At 38.3% G+C, this 17,303-nt stretch overlaps 1 protein-coding gene across 10 annotated transcripts in view; it reads left to right on the top strand.

Annotated features, from left to right (window-relative positions):
• The window catches only part of CYP2C9 (cytochrome P450, family 2, subfamily C, polypeptide 43), a 127,121-nt gene extending 118,388 nt beyond the window's left edge, over window positions 1-8,733 (top strand). For 6 of the 10 annotated variants that reach the window (XM_077944886.1, XM_077944889.1, XM_077944887.1 and 3 more), the window contains 3 exons: window positions 590-777; window positions 5,354-5,495; window positions 8,185-8,733. In XM_077944886.1, coding sequence (XP_077801012.1) covers window positions 590-777; window positions 5,354-5,495; window positions 8,185-8,366 — 512 coding nt within the window. In that variant the 3' untranslated portion in view covers window positions 8,367-8,733. 10 annotated transcript variants of the gene reach the window in all.
• The last annotated feature ends 8,570 nt before the right edge of the window (window positions 8,734-17,303 follow it).

The following is a 17,303-nucleotide window of genomic DNA, read 5'->3' on the forward strand; positions in this document are numbered from 1 at the left end:
GTGATCTTCTTTTTCTCTTCTTACAGTTTTTGTGTTGAAATGTGCTTTGTCTGTTTTAAATATAGTAACTCCTGCTCTTTTTGTCATTTCCATTGGCAGGTACTGTCTCATTCCATTCCTTTATTTTCAGCCTATGTGTGTCTTTATAAGTGAAGTGTGTTTCTTTTAGGTAACAGGTTAATAGGTCCTGTTTTTCCATCCACTATGTCTTTTGATTGGAGATTTTAGTCCATTTACATTCAGTGTTATTATTGACAAGTAAGGACTTACCCCTGCCCTTTTGTTATTTGTTTTCTGGTTGTTTCGTGGACATCTCTTCCTTCTTTCATTTCTTCCTGCCTTCCTTTATTGAAGATAATTTTCTCTGCTTACATGTGTACGGATTTTTCTTAATGCCTAGTTTATAGCAGTTACACATTTGTTCATCTGTAACAGTCCTCTCTTTAAGGTTGCGTATACTTCCATCACTATAATTTAAATTTCTAATGATGTTTGGATACCTTCATCATGATTCATGTAGCCCTGAATTGCTGTAACAAATGTGCCATTTTTTCTCCTTTTCCATCAGTTTTTACTTGTGTCTTGTCAGCTAAAGTCCAGGAAGAGATTGAACATGTGATAGGCAGAAATCGGAGCCCCTGCATGCAGGACAGGAGCCGCATGCCCTACACAGATGCTGTGGTGCACGAGATCCAGAGATACATTGACCTCCTCCCCACCAGCGTGCCCCATGCAGTGACCTGTGACGTTAAATTCAGAAACTATCTGATTCCCAAGGTAAGTTTGTTTCTCCTACACTGCAACTTCATGTTTTTGAAGTCCCCAAATTTATAGTATCATTCTTATCCTCTACCATCACCGAGTGAAAGAAGTGCCTAACTCATATGTATGGCAGTTTAATGGGACTTTCTGTTGTTTCCAGTTTGGGGCTACAAAGTTTTGTAACAGGTCCTTGTGTCTGGCAGTGTGTGTTTTCCAGATTTATTATCTTTCTTCAAGATTGGTTTGGCCTCTCTTAGGTGCTTATATTTCCAAATACATTTTAAAGGTATTAGTTTGTCAATTTCCCAAAACATTGGGCTGGAATTTCTGTCAGGGTGACATTAAATTTGTAAGTCAGTTTGGAAAGAACTGAATCTTGACACCTTGAGTCTTTCCATTCCTCAATATAATTATCCTTCCAGTTTATTTGGGGTTTCTTTTATTTTCCCAGGAATGTTGTGATTTTGTTGTCATGGCTTTCAAGTCTTTGGTTTTCCCTAGATAATTAATATTCTTGTTGTGGAACATAATCAGTTTTTATCATTCTGATGATGTTAATCTGTCAACTTTGCTAATTTTACTAATCACTGTTCATAATTTATTTCTGGATTCATTGTAATTTCTGTGTACATTATATGTATCTGGGTTAATATTGTTTTATTTCTTATTTTCCATTTCTCATGGGCTTAATGCCTCTTTATTGCATTCATTATTGCATTGGCTAGAATTTCTAGGAGAGTGTTGAATAGAATTGGTGACAGTGGGGATCCTTGTTTCTCATTTCTAATCTGCAGAAAGCAGTGGAAGTTTTCCATTTCAATATCGAGAATGATGCTTGAAGTAGATTTTGGTAGTTTTTCTTTTTATAAGATTAGAGAAGTTTGCTGTCATATATGTATATATATGTCATCATTGTGTATAAAATCTTATCAATCAATTCTGGGCATCTATTTATACAATTGTGTGTTAGTCCATTTCCATTGCTATAAAGGAATATCTTTGGCTGGGTAATTTATTTAAAAAGAGTTTTATTTTGGCTCATGGTTCTGCAGGCTGTACAAGAGGCATAATGGGAGCAGGCATCTCCTCCTAGTGAGAACTTCAGGTAGCTTTCAATCATGGAAGAAGGTGAAGGGGAAGCAAGCGTGTCACATGGCAAGAGAGGGTGTAAGGGAAAAAGGGGTAGAAGTAACTTTAAACAACCAGCTTGTGTGTGAACTAACAGAATATGGACTCACTTATTATCATGGGAAGTGCTTTAAGCCACTTATGAAGAATTCATCCCCATGTCCTAAATACCTCCCACCAGACCCCACCTACAACATTGGGAATCACAATGAGATTTGAAGGGGACAAATATCCATTCAACATCAGATTACATATATTTGGCTTACATTCCTCACTAAATAAAAATAAGTATCCACATAAAGATGAACTGACCTTCTTCATATTGTTTAGGACTTCAGTGTTTACATTCACAAGAGATTTAGTTTATAATTTTCTTTCCCAGAATTTTCAAGATTTTTGATATTAAGATTATACCAGCCTTATAAAACTAGGCGAAAAAAGTTTCCTAATGCGAGTCTGTTTTTATTGCCGTTCCCTCTCCCCACTTTTCTTCTTGTGATAACTTAGTTGTATCTTTGAAATGTCTGATAAATTTTGGTTAAATACCAGATGTTATATATAAGAAATTGCAGAATTGCAAAGGAAGTTTATATTCTTTAAAGAAATATTCATTCCTCTCCCATAGGCAGTCATAATGACATAACACCTGTTGTCATGATTCAGAATTGGATGTAATGCAAAGACAGCCAAAAATTGAGTGTCAGTGTTAGCTTAGCTCTCTGAGTTTCTCCTACCTCTGGAACCTTGAGACCAATTTTTATCTCAGTGGTTTTACAATGCGTTCTATCACATGGTTTCTGTATTTATCCAGACACTCCAGTTGCCATCTCAAACCTACTTTTTCCAAGTAAAACCATAGTCTCCAATGCACTGCAATATTATTAGTGAAATAAAAAATAATATAACTGAAACTTGTATTTTCAAGGGGAAAAAGCAATGAGATTGGTAAGGTTGCAATTACTAATGTCATCTTTTGAAGAAGACAGAATTGATAATTTACTGAGAGATTATGCGGCTTACCCTAATGGTCACTGATTTAATACAAGAAAAAATACTTCAATGCACTCTGTCTTCACAAACACAGGAGGTAACCAGAGAAGATTTTTGTTTCTCAAAATTAGGGTCTGAGGGTAATAGTAATGAAACTTACTTCTTCTCCTATAACTAATTAAATGAGAAATATACTGAAGAATCAGGCAGGAGTTGCCAGTCTCCCCAGTTCACTGCATCAGCTTTGGTGACCTGCTGGAGGGGAAATGCTGCATCTGATGAGCTTCTTCACTCACCCCCATGCAGGGCAACTCATGCTGTGTCTGGTGTCTTTTGAGCCCTGAGAAGCCAGAGCCCAAGGGAATTACCCATTGAATCCCTTCTTCATGGAATAGCCCAGTACAGAAAATGCAACACTGTGTGGCCAATTCTACCCTCTTTACAAATCAGATATATGTGTTCTTCTGTCACAGGCTGGATCCATTTATCTAGCTGGAGATAGTAGTCTGAGACAGGAGTTGGCAAACTTTCTGTAATGGGTCAGATAGTAAATATTTTAGACTTTTCCGGCCATGTGGTTTCTGTTGCAATTTTTGACATCTGCTATTGTAGCATGAAAGCAGTCATAATCTGCAAATGGATGAGGATTGATATGTTCCAATTTTTATAGAAACAAATGTAAATTTCCCATAAAATGTTTGTTTCAAAAATATTATTTCTTATTTGCATTTGTTCAATGTAAATACTTTTAGCTCACATACTATACAAAAACAGGTGGCAGGATGGATTTGTGCAGGGAGTATTTTTTCTTGATGCCTAATATAAGAAATTCCTGTCCAGCAGAATTTTCTGCAAAGATGTGTGATTGATTTGTGCTTTTGTGTCCTATTTTAAAAATATTTGTCAGCACAAGACTCCAAAGACTGGCTTTTAACTTTCCCAGAATTTTTTTGTTTTAGCTCTTATATTTAGAACAATGACATATTTCAAATTAATTTTTATTCATAATATGAAGTAATAGTGGCCATGCTTCAATGTCTATAAATTTCTACTTATTCGAGTAACATTTGTAGAAATAAATCTGCGTTGGCATCTTAATAACATTTTAATATAGTACTTGTTTAGAAACATTCAAGGGAATATTTTTAAAAAACAAAATTATAGACTATTTATATAGAAATTTAGGGGGTAGAATTTTTCCTCACCTTTGCATTATAACATTTTTTTAAATAAATAACATTACACACACATATGTGTATGTACATATGGCAGTGTGTATATATATCTACTTTGATATCTGTCCATCCATCTATTTATGCCTCAATACTTGAGTATGTATAGCACAATAACAATGGTTTTCTCCTACATGATAATAATAGCATTCATACTGTGGAGTTATTAGTAAAACATTATTATTTACTATACAGCTTATATTTAAAATGTCCCAATTTTTAAAGAATATTTTAATCACTTTTTTCTTTCAATTCACTCTCCAGTCAAGAAGTAGGCACATAATTTCGGTATCCTGATATTTTCATCTCCTGTAATCAAGAAGAGTCCATTTCCTCTGTTTCCTTTCAGTATGTTGATCTCTGTGAAGAGCTGAAGTCATTAGTCATTTAAATTTTCCTGGGGCTCATTTTGTATGATTGTTTTCTAGATATTATATTCCAGTTATGACTTTGGCAAGAAAGCTACATAGTACTTTGAATATCCCACTGAATCACAGTGGTGAGGCAGGGGCACATAATGTCACATATGCCATTATTGGGTTGTGCTAAGATTCTCACCTAATAAGTTGGAATCTGCCAGATCTCTCCATTGAAGGGGTTCTGCTTTTTATGTGTAAATGATGAAAATCTATGGCATGGTACTGTAAGACTGAACACCCTGCTTAAGCTAGGATAAATCTGTAATGAATATCTCTCCCATATCTTTAAATGAAGACAAACAAACTGCATGACAATGACAAGAGCTCAATAGTTTTGTCCTTGCCACTACACTTGTTACCATCCCAGAAGATGTCATTTGAAACTCAATCATGTGTTTATTCACAAATGCCCTGTGAACAGATACTGTAGCCATTTCCCATGTCAACAAAGACTTCAACTTTAAGTCATAATCTACACATAAGGTTGGTGAAAACTGAAATGATGGAATAGGGCAGCAAGTGTGGACAGCCACTAGTGTCCAAGCTTGATGAAAGGGAGAACAGACTCAGAAGGTTGCACCCAAATATCCAAGTACTCTGGACTTCAAATGTGATTTCAGGGCACTTTAGCAAGTTTATTTTCTCTGGTCTTAAGCTCATGCCTCTTATTACTTGGTCTATGCATCTGGAAATGGTACTGCTCTTCTTTGGAATGGGATTTCCTCATCTGCACATCAAAAGATTTAACTACATGATTACCACTCCGTCTTCAACCTTCATGACTTCTTTACATTTCAGTTCATCTATGTCTCTTGTTTCTAGGGTACAACCATATTAATTTCCCTGACTTCTGTGCTACGTGACAACAAAGAATTTCCCAACCCAGAGATGTTTGACCCTCGTCACTTTCTGGATGAAGGTGGCAATTTTAAGAACAGTAACTACTTCATGCCTTTCTCAGCAGGTAATATAAATGTATTTCCATTTGTGTCTCAGGGTATAAGACAACTTTTTTGATCAGTTGGAACTTACGTGTGCCTCCTCTGCAGTGATACAATTACTCTTTGTACATGATCAAGAGCACTGTTCTGAATGTCTGTGTGCTCCCTGCTCATGATACATCCTAATTATTGGGCCAGATTAGTGGGCTTTGGGGAGTTAATCCAATTCTTCCAAATTGAGAAAGCTGAAGTATAGGTTGGTTGAATTCTGCCTCTAGATACACCACTGAGGTACCCAAGAACTCCTCCTAGAAGATAAAACTAATTACATTTTCCTCACTAGCCATGAGGAAGTTATTTCACTCCAGAACTTCACTGAGTGTTTTCCACATGGTGTCCCTCACCCCCTAGGCTGGGCTTGTAGGATAAAATTATCCTCAAAATCCTCAAACACTGAAGAGGGTTTTAAAAGCCTCACTTATGAGTTTGGAAAACACAGCAAACAGATCATTTTAGTTCAATAGGACTGAGGCTGTGATACAGGAAAGGATAAGCTGTTGGGAGTTGGGAGGTAGATGGAAAGCTGTCTGCTTGTTGTTCTCTTATACCCCAAAGTGAGGCATAAGTAACATTTTAATAGCAGTAAAGACATTTGAGCTACCTCAAAGGAGGCAGAGAGGATGAAAAGAAGAGAAGGCAGGGTTATTAAAGGAGCAGGACATTGGCTCTAAATAAAGGATATTAGAACCTTTGCCAAATAACCATGGATGGGATGAGGGGGACAGTGGGAATGTAGCAGGATACTCTGCAGTGATGCAGAGCACCACGCTCTTTCCCTAGTCATGGCCATGTATCTTGAATGTTGGATCTCCACACCCGAAATGTGTGTGCTGAGCGTCTGGTGATAGAATCTCCTTCCTTTATTCTGTGACCTTTGATGTCTGCTTTATATCCGGCACTGTAGATACCAAGAAAACAATAAAAGAAACCTTCCTTCAAGCATTCACCTTTAGCACATGTATTAGTCCATTCTTACATTGCTATAAAGAACTACCTGAGACTGGGTAATTTATGAAGAAAAGAGGTTTAATTCACTCACAGTGCCACAGGCTGTACAGGAAGCATGGCTGGGAGACCTCAGGAAACTTGCAATCATGGTGGGAGGCAGAACGTAAGCAAGCACATCTTTCCGTGGCAGAGCAGGAGAGAGAGAGCAAAGAGGAAAGGCTATATGCCTTTAAAAACCGGATCTCATGAGAACTCACTCATTATCATGAGAACAGCAAGGGGGAAATTATCCCCCATGATTTTATCACCTCTCACCAGGTATATCCCCCAACATTGGGAATTACAATTTGACATGAGATTTGGGTAAGGACACAGAGCCTAACCATATCACACACTAATGAATAAATAAATAAATACACAAATAAATAAATGATTATTAGTCTAGGTGACCCATGCTGTCTGTTTCTTCCGCCGTAACAAAATATCCAAGACTAGGTAATTGATAAATAATGGAAATTTATTTCTCACAGTTCTGAAGGCTGGGAGTTCCAAAATCGAGGTGTCAGCAAGTTCAGTGCCTGGTGAGGGCCTGTTCCTTATAGATAATGCCCCCTCTGTATCCTTATATGGCAGAAGGGCAAAAAAGGCAAAAGGGGAGAAATGGCTCCCTTGCATCTCTTGATGTTATTATTTTAGCAAGGACAGAGCCCTCCAGACTTATTCACTTCCTACAAGGCCTCATCTCTTTAGTAATGTTGCATTGGGGATTATGTTTCAACATACAAAATTGGGAGAAGCCATATTCAGATCATAGCACATTTTTCAATGGAAACATAAATATAATGTTGAAGAAATCCAGAGTAAGCAACATTTTCTTGCTCAAGAAGATGAGAAAGCGGGTATGAAAGGAGATAAAATTTGACCTATGTCCTGACTGTAGTAACAGAAAAGTTCATCTTGGCCAAAAGGAGCAGCGTGATATAAAACTTGAAACTTCGTAGTGTGCTAGAGGCTGATGATGAGTGGCTATGCCTAGAGTTGAGGGTAGGGGATGTGAAGAGTGTAAGGAATGATATGAATCATCAGACTGGAAACAGAATGTGAGGGTCCAGGTCAATCCATTGGGACTTTATTCTATAGGACAGACAGGGAAGTCATTGAAAGTTTTAAAGTAAGAAGGTGACATGTTTAGACATGTGCTCCTGAAAGTACCTAGGGGGAAAAAAAAAATCTTTGACTGCGTATTGAGCCAGAAATACAAAGGGAAATACAGTATGTTAGCCTCCTCCTCTAGGTCCTTCTCAGTTCAACCCACTTGACAAGGAACGTATGTTTCTAAAGAAAGATTGATGAAGACATTTAAAGTCTGTAGAAAGATTTTAATAAAGTGCTTGGCATGTAGCTGGTACTCAATAAATGTTTGTTGAATACAGAGTGCCTGTTAAGATTTGATATTAGGGGAAGAGTAAGTATGTCCATTCATTCTTTCAGTTGCCTATCCATCCATCCATTCATCCATTTATCCATCCACCCATCCATCCATTCACTCATGCATGCACCCAACCACCCATCTATCTCCTTGTCCTTCCTGTGATTCACTGAACAGTTATTGCATATTCTGTTTGTGCCAGTTATAGAGACAGTGTTTGTCACTGTCACAGTTACACATGAGGAATAACAGATCTCTGTGTTTTCTATTTTCAGGAAAACGGATTTGTGTGGGAGAAGCCCTGGCCCGCATGGAGCTGTTTTTATTCCTGACCTCCATTTTACAGAACTTCAATCTGAAATCTCTGGTTGACTTAAAGGACCTTGACACCACTCCAGTTTTCAATGGATTTGTCTCTGTGCCGCCCATCTACCAGCTGTGCTTCATCCCTGTCTAAAGAAGAGCAGATGGTCTGGCAGCTGTTGTGCTGTCCCTGCAGCTCTCTTTCCTCCAGGGCGTTATCCACCTTTCACTATCTGCGATACCTTTTCTGGCCTGTCATCTCACATTTTCCTTTCCCTCAAGATCTAGTGAGCATTCAGCTTCCATTAAGGAGAATTTCCTATGTTTCACTGTGCAAATATATCTGCTATTCTCCATACTCTCTAACAGTTGCATTGACTGTCACATAATGCTAATACTTATCTAATGTTGAGTTATTAATATGTTTTCAGTGTTAAATAGAGAAAGATGATTTGTGTATTATAATTCAAAGGCATTTCTTCTTTGCATGTTCTAAATAAAAAAACATTATTATTTGCTGAGTCAGTTTATTAGATCTTCCTTCTTTTATGCATAACGTAGGTGAGTAATTAAACAAAATAGAGTTCCAGGAGGCCATGCTGGTTCTCAAAATGATGAGGACAGAAAGGACAAAGGGGAAGAGGGTCGGGAAGCTATTTTGACTGAGTGTTAGAGTTACTTGAGGATTGGATTTGAAAGTGAGAAACTGTGTCCAGGAGCAGTTCCAACCTGTAGGGAAATAGTCAGAGGATTAGCCAAAGGGAGAAATGGATACTAAATGTTAGAATTCTTATATCCACATTGGTGTTTTTGTTTTGTTTTGTTTTGTTGTTGTTGTTGTTGTTTTTTGAGACAAAGTCTTGCTCTGTCACCCAGGCTGGAGTGCAGTGGTACGATCTCGGCTCTCTGCAACCTCCGCCTCCCAGGTTCAAGTGATTCTCCTGCCTCAGCCTTCTGAGTAGCTGGGATTATAGGTGCATGTCACCGCGCCTGGCTAAATTTTGTATTTTTAGTACAGACAGGTTTTCACCGTGTTAGCCAGGATGGTCTCGAACTCCTGACCTCGTGATCTGCCTGCCTCGGCCTCCCAAAGTGCTGAGATTACAGGTGTGAACTACTGTGCCTGGTCTGGTGTTAAAGTGTCATTATTTTATCTCTAAATAAAGAATCAGAGTACTTTTATTACTTCATGTTTCCAACTTAGAACCAGGTAAAGAAGCATAAATATATGCTTTCATATTGCTGCTCATGTGCTCTGTCATGCTTCTCTCTTCAAACATGAATGAATTTCTCTTTTTTTTTTTTGAGATGGTGTCTCACTTTTGTTGCCCAGGCTGGAGTGCAATGGTGTGATCTTGGCTCACTGCAATCTCCACCTTCAGGGTTCAAGTGATTTTCCTGCTTCAGCCTCCCAAGTAGCTGGGATTACAGGTGCCCACCACCACACCAGGCTAATTTTTGTATTTTTAGTGGAGACAGGGTTTCACCATGTTGGCCAGACTGGTCTTGAACTCCTGACCTCAAGTGATCCACTCACCTCAGCCTCACAAAGTGCTGGGATTATAGGCATGAGCCACTACGTTTGGCTGTACAAAATTTCTAAGAAGAATTACCAGGATTTTATCTTTCTCAATTTCTCCTATATTATTTTACTTTTAACATAAGTGGGATGATAATTTTATGCTATGGCCCTAATATAATTAGCCTCATGTCATCTCCAAAGCATAGACAACTAAGTATCTTATGTTAAATTATATTCACCACTCTTCCTGTCTTCTACTTGAAATGTAAGAAATAAGAAGTAACATAACTCATTATGCTTCTCACAGCTCATCTCCCAGAATAAGTTACTTATACTTTGGAACATGTTTTAAAGATAATATGTGGGTGCAGGTGTACATGTACATCTATATATGTATGTGTACTTTATGTGTATTCACCCATTTTATATATTATATATAACTTATGCACATACACATATAGGGTTAAATGTTTATTTACAATATTGGGCTCATATCACACATCTTGTATTAAAACTTACTATTTTCCTATCAAGTAACATGCCAGCAAAACCTCTGAAGTGATAGAAACATAGGCAAATGATTCAGAGAGATAATAGAAGAGAAAGTGGATATGAGTATTACGTTAATGGGAAGAACCAAATGGAAATTACACATTATACCTTTTAAACCTTCCTCAGTGGGAAATGAAAATGTATTAATGTAGTGTTAGTAGAGGTGTTGGCAAACATCCCTAGGTGAGATACATCAAGGAGTTGTTAAGTCTGTTTTCTTCTGGAGACTGTAGTGAATAATCTGTTTTCCTGCCTATTTTAGCTCCTAATGGCTGCCTGCATTCCTTGGCTCATGAACTCTTCCTTCTTTCACTCCAAACACTTGCTTCTGTTGTCACATCTCCTACTCCTACTACTGACTCTTATTCTCACATCTCCCTTACGTTAGAAATGCAAAATGTTTTTTCCCTGGTACCACAAATAAATAGCACTCAAACATAAATTTAATTTTCTCAGCAAGGCAGTTTTTACTTTCTGCAGAAAGAGTGCTCCTTGTAGATGGAACAAGGGTGAGAGCACACATGTACAGAGGAGGGGAAGAGGTTCTTATTCCTGATGGAGATAGCCTCTACTGCTGTGTCATTCCCCTGTTTTCTAGAGTTGGACTGCATAGTCTAAACTAATTTCGACTGGTTATTTTAAAAAAGAGCAAGAGTATGAGCCAGAGTGGTGAGGCATGTAGTTTGGCAGGAAGGGCAGTTACAGAACTAGTGGCTCAGGGTGAGTCAGGATGGAGCAGGTGACCGGGGTGACTCATTTCAAAGCAAGTGACCAGGGGAACAGATGTGAACTACTGATTAGGACTGGAGGGAAAGTTGTTTACTGAAATTAGAAGCAACTGGGTGAAGGGAACCAGGAAGTTAAACTTTAAAATGGAGAATCAATAATAGAGCTGAACATACTGACATGCTGATTCTTTGAAGAGAAACTTGGGGTTCACTATATTTAACAATTCTTCATCTTGAATTTTTCCAATTCTTTCTCTTCAAACTTCCTTAATATGTCTTGGCTTAGCTGTTTGGCATGATTCTCTAAAAGAAAAAGCTTCTCTGAATAACGTGGAGGACAATTAAGGGACGTTTTAGTAAGTGCTGCCTGTATGAGTCTGTGCATCAGCCCACAGATGCATGGTATGACACAACACCCAACAAGAATGAATATGCCCACTACGGCCATGAGAGAAGTAAGAACTGAGGCTATGATTTTTTTTCCATTTACTGAATGATTTTTCTAGCCACCTTTTAAAGCGGTCATTTACCCCTGAGTTTTTGGTTAACTCACTGGACAGAGCAGTTAGACCTTGCAATGCATTTGTTATACTTCCATCAGGGGCAGTATTATTTGGGATGAAGGTACAACATTGAGTTTTAATCATGAGGCAAACTCTTCCTCTTTCTGCTGATATAATGTCTAAGGCTATTCTATTTTCCCAAGCCATCTGGCTAGCAGCCCCTAATTTCTCTGCTATTTCTTTAACAGCATCTCTAGTGTAGTTAATAAACCACTGTTGACCATAATAGATGTAATTTATCCAGACTACATTTTTATTAATTTTCACCCACCAGAATATTGACTGAAATCCTGAAGTTATTTGATCATGGGTTTTAAATTCATCTGGCACTCCTCGTTGAGCTCTAATAGCATTTATATAAACAAGGGGGTCAAAGGACCCATATAGGGTACTTCTTCCTTTACAATTTTCTCTTTTCTTTGTAATTGTGTTGACGGAATGCTAGAGTCAAAGGGAAAGCAAATTGGACTAGAGCACAAGAGCTGCTCTAATTACTTGGCAGAGTACCCAGCAATAGTCCCCCATACTACCACCACACTTATGCTCAGGGATGAACAAGGACAGACTGATTGGTAAGCTCTTGAAGAGGCTTGGTTTCACTACACCCTGTTAAATCTTCAAGGAATGCTAACTTTTCCCCCTGCCGTGAAAGGCATGAGGTGAAGTTAATATCAGGGGCTGGAGGCCAGATGGCCCTTGAGGGCTGACCCACAGGGCTCTTAACCTCAGGGTAAAGCAGTAAAAGAGTCTTGCATGACCCATCACCCCAGGTTGTGGGGTTCTGGAAGAGAGCTACCATACAACTCATGCCCAGTCCCTGAGACGACCATCCAAGTAGAAAGGGAACATCTGGGTGTCTGGCCTGCCTATCGCACAAGCGTTTCAGTCACTTTTGTTTAGTGTGCAAACAGAATATTTTATCCATTCCAGCCAAGCATTTGCATCTTGATACCCTTTTTCAATTGCTATAGTTTGTTTTAAATAGTTAACCTCTACAACAACTACTTTGATTTTATCATCGGGTATATAACAAGAGAAGGTTTGGTTAGGGGAGAATGTAGGAGAGGGAGAAAAGGGTGCAGGAAGTGAGGAGGCAATGAAGCACATTTCAAAGGATCCTGAGACTTCTGCTCCTATACCATAGAAATGGCTTAACGAAGGGAAGAACTCTGGGGAGCAGAGACAGTAATCTGTACTGGATTACATTGGTTTAGCTGACAGTGGGGAGGGATAACTCCTTTAGTAAAATGAATATATGGTTTTAAGAAATTGCAGATACTGGTTGGGGTGGTCCATCCTTGCTCTTTAGTATTTTATAGAGCATTGAACCAACTTTGGCAGAGAAGCTCTGATCTAGGAGGACAAGATTTCCAGTTAATACTGGAATCTTCATCAAACTCTTCTCAAACTAACTTATCCCTGTTAACAGATTTTTAGTCTGAGGAGAGCTAGGAAGGATAAAGTACTTTTCTGAAGTGGAGAGTTGCCTCTAACTTGGCAAGTCTCCACAGGGTGTAACAAGGCAATCATCAAAAGTAATAGTTTGAGGCAAAATTGACTTGGTACATCAATAACTAGGTGGTCAGCAATAGAGCAAGGAAAGAAGAAGGAGTAACAGAGTAGATGAAAGGAGTTAAATTTTTCTTAGCTTTAGTTCGATAGGGTTTTCCCCTCAGACTATGGCCCATGACTCTGGAAGGGGCGGCACTTTCTTGACTAGGGTGTGATGGGTCCATCCTTTTTCTGCTGTCCAGACTGCGGTTTCGGGAGTTAGGAGCACTAGGTAAGGTCCTTCGAAGGCCGGTTCGAACCTTTCATTTTCTTCAACTTTTGACAATGACGTGGTCCCCAGGCTGACGTTGGTATGCTGGAAACTCTAGGGGTGGCACCTGTGCTAAAAGACCTTTTGTTCTGAGGGAAGGGAAAGTGGAAGATAAACCAAGTATATAATTTCTGAGAAACTGATCTTTTGTTTCAAATGTAGGGAGATCAGTAGTTGAAAGTAGATAAGGCAATCTATAAAGCATCTCATAAGGGAATAGGCCTATGTCTTTTCAGAGAGCAATTCAGACTCTCAACAGTGTAATAGGCCTTCTTACCTTACTTGTTGAAGGTAGGTGTCAGAGAGTATGATATTCACATGTTATATCCAGTACCTGAGCTCATTTCTTAATGACATGTACAGTGAAATGAGTCCTATTATCTGAATCAATGTTTTCTATTAATCTAAACTTAGGTATAATATTTTCAGCTAATGCCTTGACTATACTATTAGCAATTGGACTTGAAAAGAAAATAGCTTCTACCCAATGAGTAAGGTGATCTACTATTACTAATAAATACTTTAGACAATCAATTGGAGGCATTTCTATGCAAGCAATCTGGATATTCTGGAATGGCGTTAAGCTTGGATTCCTTCCCCTGAGGATTAATGATTCTATAGCTTGTTTATTAGTTTTCTTATATGCTAAGCAACTGTCTGTAACTTGTTTGGCCAGGGTATAAATTTCTATACCACTATAAACTCTGAGAACTACATCACACATGCCTTGGGGTCCCCAGTGGGTCCCTTGATGCAGTTGGAACAATATTTCCCCTTGTAAGATGTTTGGATAACATTTTTCTCTGGTTTAGCACTCTCCTTTTTCCTTCTGAATTTTTTTAGCACCTAATTTTATTAGTTTTTAGACAAAGAAAGCCACATGTCATTTTATATTTGACAATGCTTTCTGATTTTATAGCAGATAAGCTAAATTTTACCTTTATATTAGTATACTATTAATGTTAAACTCAATTTTTGTAAAACCTTGTAGACATTATTTATCCAATTTTAATGTCTGACCATAAGGTAAGATTTTTATAGACTCTTTTTAACCCTTTATAATTTTTGTTAAAGAGCAGGTTAGTGCTTAAAAAAAAAACTGTTATGCTTTTTATGTCTAGTTCACAGAAAAACTGGATGATACCCCTTTAACTTTAGCCAATGTTTACCACAGAATTTCCTTTATAATTAACGTTTCAAAGTTTGCTTAAGCCTTCAAAACAATTTTTTAAATCTTTAATGTAGGTAAAATTCACATTTTTATGCCTCCTTATAATCCTTTTACCAAAAGTACATTTTACTTTCCTTACACACCTTGCACGTAAACTGTTTCTTCAATAGTTTTACATTCAAGAGGCCTAATTACTTTCAATTTATACAATAATTCTTGCATAAATTCCCTTTTATAGCATTTTTCATTACTTTCACAGACAGTCTTTGACATGGCTCAACTTTCTGACTTGTAAACATCCCTTTCTTGAAACAACCAATTAATCTATTTTAGGACAAGAAGTTACCACATAACATTTCTTTTACATAAATTCTCTCCTCCCCCCCTTTTTTTTGGTCAAAGATGATAACTGTTCTTTTCCAAAGTGAACTTCCTTCATGTCCATGGACTAGATTGCCTAAGGCCACAAGATTGAAAGTTAGGATAATACATGTTACACTGTTAATTTTTAGCTAACTTTATTTTTGTTGAAAACCTTGTAAGTTTGGGATTTTTATTATCCTTTGCTATTAATAAGACTTCATTTGGTCTAAATTTTTTTCCCAAAGTATAAGCCACTTCAAAGGCATACTTAGAACTGGTGTAGATGGTTCTTCCCTGGTTCTGTGAGTACTTTAAGGCTTGGCTGAGTGCAAACAGCTCACACGTTTGAGCAGACCAATTATTATACAATTTTCCTAACTCTATTTTTACAAGAGTTTCCCAATCAATTACTGAATACCCATTCTTTCTTTTTCCCTCAATCACCCAGGTGGCACCACCTATAAATAAGTGTTGTCCCATCCTGAAGGGAGTTCCTCTTAGGTCTGGTTGGGCCTTTGTAAGGTAATTAATTAAGATTTAGATCCCCTGTTAGGAAACCTGCTGCATTAAGTGAATTATCAGTGGCTAACGTGAAATCACACTTTTCTAACAGAATAGCATCATACTTCAAGATTCTTTTTTTTGTTTTAACTTTTCCAAAACTCTTTACTAAATATGCCTCAGATTACCACACTTAATGCCCTTCATTGTTTAAAAATAAAATACTTCAAGATTCTTGAGTCAGTAAGCTACCTTTTTGCTTTTTTTGACTTAGGATAGTTCTGAATTGGTAAGGTGTGCTCACAATGAGGTTTCCTCTAAAAGTTATTTTTCTACTTTCTTCTGTTAGCAAAGCAGTTGCAACTAAAGACTGAAAGCATTTGGACCATCTGCAGGTTACTAGGTTAAGAATTTTTGATAGGAAGGCTACGGGCTGTCAGTGCTTTTGGGTATTTCTAAGGCTACGCCCTTGTTTACACTGAAAACAAGATGGAATGGCTGTTTCAGGAAGGTAAAGCTAGGACAGGGGCAGTTACTAATAGATGTTTTGACTTTTCCACCTGTTGGATTTCTGGTATTTGGCAAATGACGGTGTTTGGCCCATCTTGTGTGAGGTTTTTTTAATAAGGGTTTTGTTTTTAGGGCATAAGAGTCTATCCATAGATGACAGTTTCCAACTAATCTTGAAATTTTCTAAGTGCTTGTTTAGTCTCTAGCAGAGGCATGGATATGATGCCTTCAATCTGTTCAAGCTTAATTTACTGTTTACCTTTGGTAATTAAATGACTTGTTCTAATATTTGACTAAATAAATTTGGAGACTCTGTAAACCCTTGGGGTAAGATTGTCTATGGGTATTGGCTATTTTCAACTGGAGTGAGGGTCTTCTCACTCAAAGGCAAATAGGTTCTGGCTCTCCTCTGCCAATGGACAAGCCCAGAAGGCATTTAAAAAATCTATTATCGTAACAACAGGGTGGGTCATTTGAACTGTCTGATTAATACCTCTAAGGTCTTGCACTTACTGGTGTGACCCATCTGGCTTCTTTACAGGCAGTATTGGAGTGTTATAGGGTCACGAAGAAGGCCTTCAATGATCACTTACAGGTTTTAAATTTACCCCGGCTTTTAAAGGAATAGGGTACATTGCTTTCACTTTACTACTCTCTCTCTCTCTGTCTCTCTATTTTTTTTATCCTTCTAATATTTTAACATTAGGCCTAGGGGATTATTAGGGGGAATATTATTGTTGTTAGCTTTATCCTTCACCTTACTTGGGGTATTTTCCGTTTGGGGGGTTAGGCTCAATTTCCCTTACCAGAAATGTTTCACATTTTGGGGTGAGGCTCAATTCCCTTACTGGAAATACCTTGCCTTTTTGGGTGAGGCTCAATTTCCCTTACTAGAAATGTCTCACCTCTTTTTCATCCCCAAGATATCCTGACTAAGGAATACTTCATTGCCCCCCATGGCTTTTCTTTCCTTAGTCCCAACTAAGGAATGCCTTACCACCCCTGTAGCTTTTCTTTCCTTGGTATGTCCCAACCAAGGAATGCTTCATTGCCCCTGCGTTTTTTCTTTCCTTAGTCCTGACCACCAAGGAAATACTTTACCATTTCCTCCAGTGTTTCCTTCCTTGGCTTGTGCAGGAAGTTGTCTGGTCCACGAGGTACGTGAGGATCCTTTACTCCAGGTCACCAGCCCGTTTCTTTCCGCCTTGCTGAGAGTTCGGGTTTATTCAACACAGCAGGGTTTCAGTTCCTCACCCCTGAGGTCACCACAATGAGGCAGCAGGGCGCCTCCTTATGAGAGAAGACTGGAGACCACCCCCAGAGGAGAATAGGTCCCCGTACGGGCCACCAAATTGTTAG

The sequence above is a fragment of the Macaca mulatta genome, chromosome 9 (assembly GCF_049350105.2).
Source record: "Macaca mulatta isolate MMU2019108-1 chromosome 9, T2T-MMU8v2.0, whole genome shotgun sequence".
In the NCBI taxonomy this organism is placed as follows: domain Eukaryota; kingdom Metazoa; phylum Chordata; class Mammalia; order Primates; family Cercopithecidae; genus Macaca; species Macaca mulatta.